This window comes from Calidris pugnax, unplaced genomic scaffold, assembly GCF_001431845.1.
Source record: "Calidris pugnax isolate Ruff unplaced genomic scaffold, ASM143184v1 scaffold196, whole genome shotgun sequence".
NCBI classification, from domain to species: Eukaryota; Metazoa; Chordata; class Aves; order Charadriiformes; family Scolopacidae; genus Calidris; species Calidris pugnax.
This window is the reverse complement of record NW_015091042.1, coordinates 286,363-302,197: the sequence shown is the minus strand read 5'-3', so window position 1 is coordinate 302,197 and position 15,835 is coordinate 286,363. Positions and strand designations below refer to the sequence as shown.

Genomic DNA, 15,835 nt, shown 5'->3' with positions numbered 1-15,835 from the left:
GGCTCCCGGAGCGGCGGGGAAGGCGCAGCCGCTCCGGTGCGGGCGAGAGCTGGGCCCGTTGTAGCGGTGTGAGGCGAGCGGGGTGGAGAGGGGGCCGGAGCGGGGGCACCTGCCCGCGGTCTGTCGCTCGGCTGGGTCTCCCCCTCCGTACCTGAAGCCGTCCCGGCGGGGCGGCTGTGTTCCCTGAGAGGGTGGCTGGGCCCTGCTCCGGCGGGGAGCCTCCGTGGAAGACGACTTTGCACCTCAGCGCTGAAGCTGGGATACTGAGCAGGAGTAGCGCTGCTGGGGCAGCGTGTGTCCCGCCTGGGAGGGACCCGCCGGGTTCCAGCAGCCCCCGGGAGCCCGCAGCCCCGGCGCGGCCGTGGGGGTCAGTGGAGAGAGGGCCGGGGCCTGGCCTGCTCCTGGGGCAACGTGCCCACAGCGGCCTCCAGCCACTTCCACCTGCTTTTCCCTGTTGGTTTTATATATATATATTATTATTTCCCGGGTGATTATGGTTCGATTCTTAGTCTTCAGTTTTCTGAGGTGCTGGCTCTCTGACCTTCCCGCTCCACGTGGGCGTAAAGGTTTGCCCAGCTCTGTTTGAACTGGCAGCTCCGCAGCCAGCCAGCAACCAGCTCCATCGTTAAAAATCCAGTCTCTGAAAGCACTCGCCCCTTGGAAGAAAGCCTGAACAGGAAAGCTGTGGTAGTGCTCTGCTCTTGCCAGAGGTACGATAAGCGTCAAGACTTTAATTGTTGGGATAACCACGTATCCCTGGGGCCGCGCACGTGCCTCTGAATGAGCGCCTTGTGCGCGGGAAGGAATGAGGGCTGAGCTCCAGCACCTGCAGAGGGAATGCTGCTCTTCCCAATTGCTCCCTGCTGAGGGAATTCAGTGTGGCCTCCTGCCTCCGACACCCACGTTGAGTCTGTATCCACAGATTTTTTTTAAAACGTGGTTCATAAGGGCTCTCTCTAACAGGGTTTTCCTTGAGGCTAGAGCCCAGTTCATTTTTCTTCATTGAAAGCAACAGCATATAAATTAATTGGACACTACGAGCTCTCATGTTCTCAGAAGGTAGCGTTTGAGGGAGCGATAGGTAAAAATATTGCTATGTGAGTTCCCTCTTCATCAGTGAAGAGCTGAGTAGTAGTATAAAAAATAGCAATAATGTTACTGTATTTCTTGTGGCAGCATTTCATTTCCATGGTAAAGATTTTTAATGTGCCCAGTTGACAGAAAATCTGAAAGTATTGCATCATCGCCTTGAGTCTCTGGCAAAGTTGTGGTTAGATTTAGTTGCAGATTATAGATATTTGAGGAGAGCACCCTAGGGGAGGAACTTCTAATCTCGGCCACGATGTTTCTAGTTGCCACTGTCAGGGTGTGCAACTAGATAAAACCCTGGTCTCACTTGGGATAGCCATTTTTGTGTCACTTTTTCCAGGCAGTTATAATACCATATGTTTTCAAGACTAGTAAAAAAGTGCATACTAATGAAAATTAAAATTTTTGTTGGTAACAAATGTGTATGTATCATCATGGGTTGATTTTGATATACAGTTTCTGCTCTTTTTCCTTTGCCTTCTCTGCAGATTTCAACAGGTGGCTCTGTGCTGAGGAGACTTTGATCTCTCCAGTTGTATCCAAAGTGGGCTTTGATCCTCGGGGCTTGTCATAAAGGCTCTTCTTAGTTATTGCTAAATTGTTTTATTGATCAATGAAATCATTAGACACTGCTCAAACTACTCTTTGTTAGCTGGCTAAAAGTTGCATTGAGGAGATATTTTAAATTACTACCCAAATGCTTGGAAAGTCTTAAGGTGTTCTTGGAATTTTGGGTGACTTGTGATTTTAGGTAGCTCATCACCTTGGGGGGAGGGTTCAGTTGCAGTGTTCTCCAGTGTAGAAGTTTTTCTGTGCATGTGTGAAAAAGCTGACTTATTAATTTGTTTGTTTACTTTTCTTTAACAGCTGAAAGCTGACGTCGTTCCAAAGACAGCAGGTAAGGCAGCATCTGGAGAATTTAATACTTAAATATTTAAGGTTTAGATTGGGATTTTCAGGAACAAGAATATTCTGTTATGTTTTAGAAATTATTTCCATGTTCCATCTTCATTTGTTAAATAGAGAAATATGATATGAACTTTGTCAGAACTGTGCTAGTGAGGAGCTGTAATTTGTTGTCCGAATAGTTTGATTTTATAACTTGTGGCTAGACAGTACAGTCCGTATGTTGGGTTATCAGTGGTGAATAAATACGTTTAAAAGCACATTTGTTTTCATTAAAAGCAAACCCTAAAGCAAATGGGAAAGGGTAAAAAGGGATGGTGTCTCTTAGAGTTTCCAAAGAGCATACAGGGCTTTGTTTTCCTTGTCTCTAGCTGATCAGTGCATTCGTGTCACAGAGTTTTTGTGGTTTATCACGTGCTTCCTTCCTAGTCTGCTTGCTTAGTGGTTCTGAAAAACTTGTACTTTTCTTTCAGTTCCCAGTAGATGGATGAATAGCCTTAAAAAAAGGCATCATCTTCACAATTGCTATAGAAAACAAAGGCACAAAACTCAGAAAATAAAGTCTTTGACACCAGAGTGGTGGGTTTGGAGTTAAGATGTAACAGCAAAATAAAGGGGAGATGAGATGGAAAAGGGCTGTGTTTGTACCCTGTTGTGAGGCTAAACAAGCTTTGTTTCCTTAGCTTTATAGAAGAGGTTTCTTAAACAATGGAAACAACTAATAAGTCAATAATACCTTAAAGATACTATAAAATTTTTCAAATTTATAAACTGGGGACATAGTTGATATAGTTTTGTCTCATTATATTATGTATCATGTGTGGCAACATAGTACTTTATGCTTTGTTTTCACAGAAAACTTTAGAGCTCTTTGTACCGGTGAAAAAGGATTTGGATATAAAGGATCCACTTTTCACAGAGTGATTCCTTCATTTATGTGCCAGGTAATATTTTCTTCCTTACTTTTGCTGTTAAATTTATCTGTATGTTATTTATATATTTTTAGAACCAGTTAGACCAGTAGTGACATTTTAAGTGTCTCTTGTCTAACCTTTGCTAACTACAGAATAAAGGAGTGACAGCCTGACTTGCATTTCCGATCTGTTTGCTGTGGCTGTTGCTTAGCACATCTTTTGTACAAATAAATGTAAATTATGTGTAGAGGGTCTTAAAAAGCCTGTCTTAAGGCTTTCTGCTTTTGTATAGCAGTAGCAGTGTGCTTTAGTGGGGGGTATATTTGGCAAAATGGCACTTGCTTGGGAGAAGTGTTTGTGGGTAGAATGACAAACAACCTTGTGTCCTAAGTGAGCTAAGAAAACAACGTGTCCATTCTTTATTCCTAGCAGAATAATCTGTTCACAGTAGAGAATGTGTTTAAAAAAAAACAAACTGTTTTTTTCTTAACATCTCCCTGATAGGAAGGGGAGGAATGAACCAAAAGGGTTGATTGTGGTAGATTTTAGTAGTGACACACCTGAAATGGATTTTGTTTTGATTTAAAGGATGAGTCTTTCAAAATCCTGAATTAAAATCTATGCATGTTAGCAATTTTTTCTTGAACAGCAGCAACAACAACAACAAAACCAAAACAGAAAAAGCCTTCTTTGTACTTGGCTTGGCAGATGAGCAGGATTTCTGTGCTGTAGCAATTCCTGGTTGTCCTCTCTTCCCTTAGAAGCACTACATTTCATTTTTGATTGAAACGAAAACTAAGGTTTTGTGGTACTGACAAAAGGACAAAGGTTGGAAGTCTTGCTAGGGTCAGAAATTCATAAATATAAGACAAATAAAAATCCTACTCTCAGTTCTACCACAAATTTGGGAGTACTAAGTCAGTCCTCCTTGCCTCTCTGTTTTGTCCCCACAAATGGACCTTAAGTGAGGATACTGTGTGGCTGATTCAGTGATAGGCAAGATGATGAAGTAATACTTAGGAATTACTTGGAAGTCATTATCAAGGTGGAAATCCTGTCATAGGTTTCAAATATTTTAAGGTGAGAGGGAACATTAGAGGCCTTTCCACTTGTTGAGATAGTGTTAGTATGATTCAGGTAATTGGAATAGCCTAATTGGAGGTCATCGCACCCAGAACTTGGCAATCCAGATGTCCCCACATGGCACACGGGGTGCAGAGCATTCTTCTGGGACTGCGTAGGAGTTGCTGTAACACCACCTGTAATAGATTACTCAAGGTGAGGATGGGAAGATGAATGTGACATGAAATACTTGTTAGGTGTGAGTTCCTTGCCGGCGTGGGTGGTGTCCCTTCTGGGAGAGGAGATGGCAGATTGCTGGAAGCAGAGTTTAATAGCTACCTTTGGGAGTTGCTGTGGTTTTCTTTGTTTGTTTGTTGGGTTTTGTGTGTCTAACCTAAGACAGATGGTTACATCTGTCCCAGCAAGCAGCATAATGGAGGTCCTGAGCAGTGTTTAAACCTGTTGGGAGAAAGAAAGGAAGGAAAACAAACAAACAAAAAGTTTGCAGGTCTTGCCTGTGGTAATGAATTTGGGTGATTCTGTTTTGAGGCCTTTGAGGTGTTTCTTAAACTTCCTGCCATTTGTTGCATCACATTCGGGAGCAAGGCTGGTGACACAGAAAGGTGGTTGTTAGAGTTATGGACATCAGTTGGAGAATAACAGCAATGTCTGGAGCAGAAATTTGCTTTTAGCTTGATTGTATCTTCAACTAATTACGTGGTTTTAAATCCTCACATGACCGTACTTGTTCTTAACCTGAAGAAAATGTGTTGATTTTACTACTTTTAAATTAAAGCAAGTGAGTATATTTTAAATAGCATTGCTTCTGATGTAAAATAATGCTTGTGTGCTAGTAAAGTTAATACGCCATTTCTTTTTCAGGGTGGTGACTTTACAAATCATAATGGAACCGGTGGAAAATCCATTTATGGCAGTAGATTTCCAGATGAAAACTTCATACTTAAGCACGTAGGACCTGGTAAATAAACATATTCTTTCTACCCTGACTATATGACTAGACGACTATAACCTATCATGAATCATTGTCTATGAAGAGGTATTTAAAAAAAAACTAAGTTTTTTTTAGATGCGTGTGGCACTTTGTAGTTACAGAAATATAAGGGAAGTTTAGCAATGCCTTGTCCCTGGCATGTGCTTCTTTGTGGTGACTGCTGTACAGTGTAAGTCAGCCTGTGAGAGGTGACAGTGCCACTCTTGCTCTCACTGTTAAAAGGGACTGTGCAATTAAAGTATGGGGATTTTGTATTTTACTTATGAATCCTGAAAAGGTGAAATTAGTGCTTTTATTTTCCTCTTTCATAAGTCATAGACGTCAATTTTTACTTAGATGATTACTGCAGAAGGGAAACAGAGATCTGAAATTCCTTATTTACTGGCCTGTCCTTTTAAGCTCAAATCCAGAAAAAAGGATAAGTCATACATAAGAACAGCTGAATTCTAGAGTCTTTTTCAGATTATTTCCTCGTCACAGGAAACTACTGCTGAAGTTGAACCACAGTAGAGGTTAACTGATATTAATAACATTCAGGACATGTACAGCTAATTACGTTACTACCATTTGTGCTGTGGAAAGCAGGGAGGCTGGGCTGCAGGGGAATAGTCAGAGACAAGAAGTTGGCATTAGAAATCATTTAGAGACAATGTGAGACCATCACATCTTCTGTCTGTGCATCTTTAGTCCAAGTGTGCAGAGGAACATGGTCTTCTCTGCTGTGTACCTGTTACATCAATGCAATAAGCTGCTGCTGCTCTCGTTCTAGGTGTCCTTTCAATGGCCAACGCGGGACCCAATACAAATGGATCTCAGTTCTTCATTTGCACTGCAAAAACTGACTGGTAGGTTCTCGGCCCTGCGTGTTAACCTGATTGACTGATGTTTGGATCTGGAGGGCTTGGGGTTTTAGTGGGTTTTTTGTTTGTTTATGGGTTGATGGTTTTTTGTTTGGTTGGTTTGGTTTTGTTTGTTTTTCTTGATTTCCAATTACTTGACTCACAAGGGAAAATAAATTGTTTTATGCTACTTGAGGGAGGAAGGGCTGTGTGGGTAAGAAGGTTGCTATCCCTCAGAACAGCCTAAGGTCCGGAGCTCAAGGTATTTCGTGTCACTTGTAGAGCAGTTGTGCCTTTGCCACATAGAGTTGATCAGCGGGAGAGAGCTATGAAGGTGTGCTCGTATCCCTTCACTGAGCTTGGTTTGGTTCAGTCCTTATGTTGTTTTAAATAAAACTACCTTTGTTTTTTTGTTTTGTTTTACAGGCTAGATGGAAAACATGTTGTTTTTGGGCATGTAAAGGAAGGAATGGATGTTGTGAAAAAAATTGAGGGCTTTGGTTCCAAGAGTGGAAAACCCTCCAAAAAGATTGTCATTACTGACTGTGGCCAGCTGTCCTAGCCCTTTGCCCTGCCACTCAGGACAACTTCGATGCTGTGAAAAATCAGTCATAAAAAGCCCCAAACATTTCCGATCCCATGAGTAGCACCTATGGAGCCATATTTTCTATTTAACTTGTTCTGGACTTTTATACCTATATTGAATAATATCAATTAAAGCATAAAACAATAACTGCAACATGTTTTAACTGAGCTACCTTGGTAGTCACACTGTCACAGTGGTTTGGTAGAGTCCCACTGCGTTTTGAAAGTAGCCCTACGGTCGCCCAGAGCATATCTGACTGCAGCCTTGATGCTGTCCTTAGTATTTGGATGTTTCAGGTGTTAGAATCAGTGGTGCAGTTGACAACTAAGTGTTCTGTACTTGGGAGTTAGATATAAATTGAGAAATACCATGTTCCTGTGGTGCTAATAAATGCCTATTCTGTTGTTTGTCTCATCACTTTGGAAAAATAATACTAACTAGTGCTCTCAAGGCTGCCTGCAACAAGGCCGTCAGACTTTTTCTTTCTGTGCCTCAATTTAAGTTGATCCAATAGAACTAATGTATGATTGTGGGTTATTTTAAATTAATTCTGTCTTAATCATGTTTTGTAGTCTCAGACTGCTGTTTAAAACTGAACTCTACCTTACCTGCTTCACTAGAGCAATTTGACTTTTGGGTTAAGTAAATTGCTCTTGGTTGTGTTCACCTACTACTAGAGCTCTGCCCGGGCCATAAGACCACAAATGAGCCAAAAGATCATGGGACTTTTTTATTATGCAACTGTGAACTTACTTGAAGTGTGGTTCTGCTCTGACATGTGGTTCTGTGAGGAACGCAGCACAGTTCTCAATAAATAGCCTATTTTTGCACTTTGAGAATGTAACTAGAGAATAGTGAGCTTGCTTGAGTGACAAATGGATTTCATTGCTTTTTTGTCCTGTTGTCTCTGTGAAGTCAGCCCACCCTGGGCATTACTTGGGTTCTGATTTCTTCTCACGCATCATCATCAGAAGTCAAAATTGGTCACCACGGAATCACAAGGCCTAATTAGTGCAGCAAAATCATTATTCTTGGGGTTGATGCATGAAAAGGAAAGAATTCAGCTGATCAGCTCAACACATTTTGTTTGTTTAAAGCAGTATGTTTTATGTGGAGTAGTATCAAATGTTGGAACCTCACAACATCACTTTTAGAATCACTAAAGCTATAAAGTATTCATGCTTGTGGGACAAAGTACTTGACTGGTTTTGTGCAATAATCTTCTTACTGAAGAGCAAAGTAAAAAGAGATTACTCTCTTCAAATGTGAATTTATTTCCATTACATTTGGATAATATGTAGGTTTGAAACTATTTTGCAGTGGATTTTTTTTTCCACTGAGGGCTCCATTCTTACGTGTATGAGGTAGTATTCACAGTGTCATTTTGCAGAAATTAGAATTGACAAGTTTTTTATTCTTTCTGCTGTGGCCATTTAATCTTTCTTGGTAGTATTTTTGAAATACTAATTTGTGCTGGTTGGCTTGTTTCAATTTGATAGAATAATGATTTAATTGTGCACATGTTCTCTTAATTTGTATATGAAAAATAATTAAATACAGTTCTATCACAAAAGAAAAAGTCTGTTTCTTTCTTACATGAGATTTTGCACACTTACTTGAAAGCAGGAGTGTGAGGAGCTGAAACCTGTTGCGTTTACTCGGGCTCTTCTATTCCGTCCCCTCTGCGAAGGCTGGATCCAGTGGCATTTGGAGAGATACAGGACAATGGGGCCAGGTTTTGCCTCTTGCTGGTGAATCTAAAATATATAAACCAGGCTATTTTCTCAGAACAGTGTGTTAAGCCTTAAGTAAGTAATAGCATTGAGTGTGTTACAGTGATGTGTTAGACATGGCTGTGGCTCTTACAGACACCTCCGTGCCCCAACTTCTGAAATGTAAAAACCAAAATAGTCCATCAGAGCTGGCAGTCTTGACTAGAAGATAAATACTAAGAGATGTGGGATCCCTGTGATTGGTAACACTGGTTGGGTGTCTGATGGGGCTGGCTTTGGTCTCAGCTACCAGGCTACTAAAAGGTCAATCTCTTAAAGTTTTCTTCTATAAGTATCCTCCTCAAAATGGATTTTGCTGGGGTCCTGTTCTGTTTTTTCTTTCTTTCCTTCCCTTTATTTGAAGAGAAAGGCACAGAGCTCTCTCCCAGTGTAAGCCTTGCACCCTGTGGCATTGCAAAATGTTCCTAAACTGCAATTGCACAACTGCAGCTTGTACTGAGCTAATGTCGGGAGGTGGTTTCTGTGGCATTGCAAAATGTTCCTAAACTGCAATTGCACAACTGCAGCTTGTACTGATTATACTCGAGCTAATGTCGGGAGGTGGTTGTGGCCCCACAGGACACCACAGCACGGGTTGCAGGACCTTGGCACCCTGGGTGGCTGCCCTAGCTCGCTGTGCTCCTCTGGCTCTCAGTCTTGGAGAGTTTCTCCACTTCCCTATTGGCACCCTGGGTGGCTGCCCTAGCTCGCTGTGCTTTCTGGCTCTCAGTCTTGGAGAGCTTCTCCACTTCCCTGCACAACCCAAAGTCGGGATGGCAGCTTGTGGGTAAGTACAAGCAAATCAGCTTTTGCAAGTAATTCTCTGCCGGGGTCTAACTTTCTGCAGGACCCCAAGTGCCCGTCTGTCTCCTGTAAGTCCCCACGTATCACAAACAACTTTGAGAGAAGAGGGTTCTCCTTTTGCAGCCTTGCTTGGGGGTTTTGCCAGCTTCAAAACCATGGGTTAGAACAGGAGGAGTTGGCAGTGCCACCGTTTGTTGGTGACCTCCTTACTCCAGGGTTTTTTTACCCCTTCATAGCAAAACGATACATGTTAGGACAACAGTAAATGTTGCCTCACAGCTGTTGCATGCAGGAAAGGGCTTTGACTTCTAAATGTAATCCATTTCAACTATGCGACAGAAAACTGCCCCAAATTATTTTAAAATACATTTAGATATTAAATGGACATGCTGTCCTTGTTTTCTGCTGTTAAAAAGCATTGATCTTAAAGCAATTCAGAACATGGTTCATTTTAAAGTACCTGAGTGATTCCAGAGTAACTGCTGTTATTCATGTATATATTCAGAACCTGGAAAATCTGCTGCCTGACAAGTTGAAGCACAGTGTGATTTTTCTACCCCCTGCCAGGTGCTTTGTGACCCCAGTGCTGCCTCTGTCCCCACCAGGGACAGATCTGGTGGCTGGTGCGTGGCTGAAGTGTCCTCAAGCGCTGGCAGCCCCCGCTTGCCCTGGAGCAGAGGAGGTTTGGGCAACTCTTTGCTTCTCTTGTGGTAAGAAACACATCTCCCCACCAACTGAGCAGCATGGAAATGATTATTTCCACCTCCCTCCGTGCGCGTTAGAATGGAAGGGGCCAGTTTAGTTTGATCGCTGGTCATGGGCTGGGCCATGGGTTGAGAACTTCCATGGCCGTCCAAGAAGATCATAAATTGTTATCAATAGCTGTCTTTGGCAGATCCCAGGCGTTGATGCCCTGCTCCCTCCGTCTTCCCCTACCCCCCTTGCCCTTTCTGATGGATGCTCACAGGGCCGGTGGCGGAGACTGGCCGTTGTGCCCACGAGGTGGCACCAGGCGATCGCCCATCGTGAGCTCGGTCGCTCCGTGACGCCAGCGCTGACGCCTCCGCTGGCGCCTTTTCCTTAATAACGCACTGAAGGAGCTGGGGATGACAAAGCAGCGCTGAATTCAGGTGAGGAGCAGGTAGAATTGCGGTGGTGGTTGTAACAAATTGTCCTGCAGCTCCCCTTCAGCCTCACCGTAACGAGATGAGCTGCGTTTAATTACTCCTGAAGCACCAGAAGCTGCTGTTGGGTGTCCTGCAGGGTTCAAACCCCGCGAGCCCTTCAAGGGATGCTTTAGCTTCTCCCACATGAGAAGACATTAGTAAAGCAATGTCTTTCCCAACCGCAGCTGCTACAGCACGTCGCCATGATCTGTGGCTCACTGAGGTGTGACAGAAGGTGTTAAAATGGAGTGTGGCCACCAAAACTCTTTTTGGGTGCATGTGAAATTACAACTTGGAAATCCTGCACAATTCATGGAAGAAGAAAGAAGGTGCTCACTATGGAGTGGTGGAGATGAGATGATGAGATGAGATGAAATGATGAGATGAGGGATGGCGGGTGTGCTGCTGCAGGTTCTCACCTAGACATTTAGGCTAAGAGCTGGCACACTGGCAGAGGGGTTGTCACCACCCATGGCCCATCCACGCCCTGGGGCTGAGGCCTGGGCCTGCTGGGAGAATTGCTGCAGAGCCAGCTCCGTGGTGGTCACCACTGAGGTACTGCCAAGTGCAACACAAGTCAGGAATAACAGGCTCAGAGGGCACCCTTAGGTAAAGTGCAAATAAATATACACAGAAAAAAAAAAGAGTTTATATTTCAAAGTTGTTTCAACAAACTCACAAATGTTTTTGTTTAGTCTCATGTTTTAATTATTTGTTCCAGACTTTCTGCTTACATAAATTGCTTTCTTTGGTGCTGGACTGAGGCTGTGTCTCTTTGTTTACAAAGTTTAAGTCCTTTGAAGTCAAGAGGTTCAAGGTACAAAATGCTGTTCTCTTTTGTAGTGCCCTACACTCTGCTGGTGACAATATATCAGCAATCAGAACCTCAAAGAAGTGAATTACTTAGAATGCAAATCATTTTACGTGACATTTCAAGGACAATCTGGCTGTCCCGCTGCTAGCTGAGAATTTGTAGTTGGACAGACCCTTCCTGCCCAATTTAGAAGAAACCAGGCTAAAAAGACATTGACCTTCAAGTGAAAAACATTTAAATCTTGAACTGCAGATTTTTGTATTGAGTCTGACTCTCTTTAAAGCCATTGTATGAACCAGCTGAGCACAGGTGAATTTTGGCCTAAAATCTTCATCGCCCAAAACACCTGGGGAAGCAGCTGGCTCACTGCTTGGGGAGGCAAACAGCAGCAGAGGTGGGTTTTTCTTTTGTCAAAGTTGAGGACAAGGGTATAAGGGACTGGCAAGAGTGTAATTTAAAAGCTGGGTTGCAAGAGGACCTTCACTGTGAGCTAGAAATGGTGGAAGATGAAGGGACTCGGAGGCAATCACAGAAGGCAGGAGAGCTCACTGTAAGAGGTGGTTCTCTCACAGGGGATCTGAATGAGGACAAGTTTGCTTGACTTCAGATCCTGTGCCTAAATGGAGAAAGGTTTGAGGGATCTTGCTGCAGAAGGTTGTTGGTACCTGCTGCCTGTTCTGTCAGTGGTGAAGAAGGTGCCCTGGGACACTACTGGTGTTTTTGACTTGAGTTCAGCGCAACCATATCAGAGGTTAACTCTGACTCTGAATTCCTTGTTATTTATTAGCTGGATAAGTGAATGAAAACTTAAAATTCAGTCATTTTGGGATTGATTAAGTTTGAGAAGAATGGAGGAAAACTTGCTCAGCAGCAAACCTCATCAACTCCCAGGAATTTACCAAAACATTTGGGTCCCAGAAAAGAGCAGCATAAATGAGCAGGTAACTGGACTTCAAGCTCTAAAACTTCTGTTCCAGTCTACCAGTCCCCACTGAGAGGACAATTCTTTACCTGGTTTGATAGCACACCATGATGTTGCTTGACGTGAGCCAATGCTCACTACACGTATTTATATTTTTGAGGCTTAAAGCACAGGTTATAGCTTGTGTGCAAATGTCAACATACCTCCAGCCGAACAGCAGCCCTTGCTGTGAGTGCTCCAACGTGTGTGTGTGGTTGAGCAGAGCCACCTGCTTAACCGCACAGCACAGGGAGGGTTTCCCCGGTTATTTTTCCCCCGGTTTCTCCCCAAACGTGGCCACTGCAGCTGCGAGTGGGTGTAGGGTGAGGGGCCAGGCACAGCGACCGCCCCGTGCTGCTGCTCCTCAGGGCCCCCTCCACGCACAGGCAGGGCGTTGCTGAGGTCCACCCCAGCTGGAGAGAAACCGAGCCTCTCCAGGAGGGAAGGAGCAATGGCTTCATGGTATTTATTATTTATTGGGAAGCTGCGTTTCTTTTGGCATCTGTGTCCTGGAGCTGGATGTCTGAGGTGGGCAGGTCCAGCCTGGGCTGGGATGCAGGGCTGGACCAGCTGGTGCAGCTCCGTCCTCCTCCGACGGGTCACTATTTTTAATCACTCTTGAGAAACGATGTGAATTCCCGGTTCTTTTTACCAGCCAGGACGAAAACCACATAACTGAGGAAAATAACAGACTGTGTCTTTAAGATGGGGTCAGGGAGAAGTTAAAAATGTGCAGATACAGAGGTTTGGGGCGGGGGTGTGGGGGGGAAAAACTCTGTCACCGTTCTCATTTTCACTCACCTCCTACTTAAAATTCATCCAGGAAGGTAGGCAGAGGAACACAACAGCTGCTAAAATTACTAGGTGGAAATCATTTTTAGCAGGCGCAAGTGTCTTGTGGTTTTCCTGCTTGCTCTCTTCCCCCACTGCTCCTACCTCATCGCTGCCGGTTCCCCCGGGGAGGCTTTGGTGTGGCTGGTGTCACCCGAAGAGCGGCCGCTGTCACGGCCCGGCCAAAGGCCATCTCTTGGTGATGTGGGGCAGCCAGGCCTCTGCCGGGACCCCATCCCGGGGCTGGGCTCACACGGCCTCCCCGGGGCTGGCTGCTCCCCCCGACCCCTGGCACTGCGGACACGAGGTGCTCCTGGGAGACCCAGAGGAGCATGAGGAGGAGGAGGAGGCAGCAGCTGTGGGTGTTTAGGCTTTGCCAGAGCAATAAATTTTGCGTTCATACTAAACAGTGCACGCTCCAAATGATGCAGTGTCTTAGGGTTTACTTTTGGTTTTTGTTTTTTTTTTTTTTTTTTCTTTTTCCCCTGCCAAAAGTCAGCATTTGGTTAGGATTTTTATTTTTTTGGAAGCCGCGTTGCTATTAACTTGATGGTTGCCAAGGCCAAACAAAGTGCAAAGTGTCCTTGGAGAAAGCTGCGTGGTTCTGTCCGTTAGGAGGGGGGGTGCCAGCACGCAGCCCCGGCCTCGCAGCCTGTCACACACTCACTCGCCTTGCCAGGATCCTAGAAACGCTTTTGCTGCATTTTTATTTTATTTTTTTTTTTTAAAGAACGGTTCTTTGCTTAAACTGCAGAAGCTCGAGCTTTGCATTTTTTTGGGTCTGATTTCTTTTTTCGGCCCGGGGCTGGGGATGGTGTGGGAGGAGCGTGTGGTGGAGTCCAGGAGGGCTGGCTGGGGGCGAGGGGGTGGTAGTCCAGGGCCAGCGAGGAGTTACACCCACACCCCAGAGCCGCGGCCCGTGTCCCCCACCCTGGGAGCAGCATGAGGTGACGGAGCTGTTAACCCACTAACCCTTGGCCCCTGGGCTCGCTGGCCTACGCAAACAATAGGCTGGCCCCGCCACACAGGGAAACAATGCAGATGGCTGCCCCGACGGGAGCCGCCAGCATTAATTACCCGTGGGGGACAAGGGAGGTCTTTAAGATTGCTGTCGGGGCTGTGGCAGCGCCTCGGAGCGAGCGACTTTGCAGGGCATGGTGTATGCACACTGGGTCAAGCAGCCCCCGTCCCAAAACCGCCTGAAAAAATAGCTCTTTGGCTCAGTTGTCTCCCCTCTTTGCTGTTGCCATCACCCGCTCTCCGCTGACCTCCTTGGCTCCTGGGACAAGCTCCGTGTCCTCCCCCCAGATGAGGGGATGGAGTGTACACTCAGCAAGTTTGCTGATGCTACAAAACTGGGAGGGATGGTTGACACACCAGAGGGCTGTGCTGCCATACAGCGAGACCTGGACAGGCTGGAGAGCTGGGTGGAGAGGAACCTGATGGACTTCAATAAAGGCAAGTGTAGGGTGCTGCACCTGGGGAGAAATAACGCCCTGCACCAGGACAGGTTGGGGGCTGACCTGCTGGAGAGCACCTCTGAGGAGAAAGACCTAGGAGTCCTGGTGGACAATAGGATCACCATGAGCTAGCAATGTGCCCTTGTGGCCAAGAAGGCCAATGGCATCCTGGGGTGCATCAGGAAGTGTGTGGCCAGCAGGTCCAGAGAGGTCATCCTGCCCCTCTACTCCATCCTGGTAAGGCCCCATCTGGAGCACTGTGTCCAGTTCTGGGCTCCCCAGTTCAAGAAGGACAGGGTACTGGTGGAGAAGGTAGCAGAGGGCTACAAAGATGATTAGGGGCCTGGAGCATCTCCCTTACAAGGAAAGGCTGAGGGACTTGGGTCTTTTTAGTCTAGAGAAGAGAAGGCTGAGGGGGTGAGGTGCAGCAGAGCAGGCTGTCACAGGGCACAGTGAACACATGTGCTGCTGCTTGTGCTTTCCTTGCATTGGGGTGCCTGAAGATGCCCTCCCTCTAATGTCCAGCGGTACCCAGTCTGCAGTGAGAGCACGACGTTCCCTCATCTGTCTGCGGGCCACCCACCTGAAATCACAACTTAATACCATCCTATTCCCAGAAAACCCACCAGTGAAGGCAGATGTTGACTGGGAAATCAATCAAACTCCAGGTGCGTACAGTGTTTGCTGACAATCACCAGTTTGTGCTCCTCATCCAGCAGCTTTGTCTCCAGTAGGGGATGACGGGGAGCTCAGGACATCTGCCTTCAGCCTGCACTGCTCCCACCTGCCCGTGAAGAGTTGGGGGTCTCCAGCATGGCTGCATCTCTCAGACCCTTGTCTCTGACCCACCTTTGGAGGGGGAAGGTGGGCATGGCTGCCCTGGCTCTGAGCAGTGCTCCCACCTCCCTTTGGTGTGTAGGCTCGTTCCCCTGTAGGAGATCTGGCCTGCCTGGCTGAAAGCATACATCCCAAATCTCTGAAGCTGGAAGAGATGCAAGGATTTAATGTCTTGGGAAAAAACCCACCCCACTTTGACTGCAGGGTGAAGAGGATTAGGGAGAGCTTGAGGGCTCAAAACACAAGACAGCAGAAGGGGAGATCACCAGTGGATTTGCCACCTCTGGGGTAGCTGTTGTTACAAACTGCTCGTTGGAACTGGCAGTGTCGTGCTGGGTCAGGGCAAAGCAGTTGATTTTTCCAGTGCTTTTATCCTGTTTCATTTCCAGTTGGTTTGAAACTATTGGAAAAGTGGTTTGATGCCCCTGGTTTTTGGAAAATAGTACTCATGCACACAGATGCAGGAGTGCATAATGAAGGAAAACTAGAGATTACTTTTCATTGTAAGGATGACTTAATTTCTGGGTTGAACTGGAGGATTATGTGATGTTTAGTTGCAAAATGCATAGAAATTGGTGCGGAACAGTGGGGGAGAAAATTAGGTCTTGCTCTTCTCCACCTTTTCAGCACCATTCCCTTCATGCTGAAATGAAAGGAACTGCTTTTTTCTCTTCACAACAATATGAAATAATTTTCCAGAAACCATCCTGGCCCAGATCGCCTTAAGCAGAGTTATAAAACTGCATCTGGCTCAGCACACAATTCACAAGAGAGGGCAGCCA

The 15,835-nt window shown here is 45.6% G+C and overlaps 1 protein-coding gene across 1 annotated transcript in view; it reads left to right on the top strand.

The window, feature by feature from the left end:
* PPIF (peptidylprolyl isomerase F) overlaps positions 1-7,252 on the top strand; it is an 8,032-nt gene extending 780 nt beyond the window's left edge. The window contains exons 2-6 of the mRNA XM_014956239.1: positions 1,957-1,987; positions 2,851-2,939; positions 4,854-4,950; positions 5,753-5,828; positions 6,249-7,252. Coding sequence (XP_014811725.1) covers positions 1,957-1,987; positions 2,851-2,939; positions 4,854-4,950; positions 5,753-5,828; positions 6,249-6,384 — 429 coding nt within the window. The 3' untranslated portion in view covers positions 6,385-7,252. The remainder of the gene's footprint in view (positions 1-1,956; positions 1,988-2,850; positions 2,940-4,853; positions 4,951-5,752; positions 5,829-6,248) is intronic.
* The last annotated feature ends 8,583 nt before the right edge of the window (positions 7,253-15,835 follow it).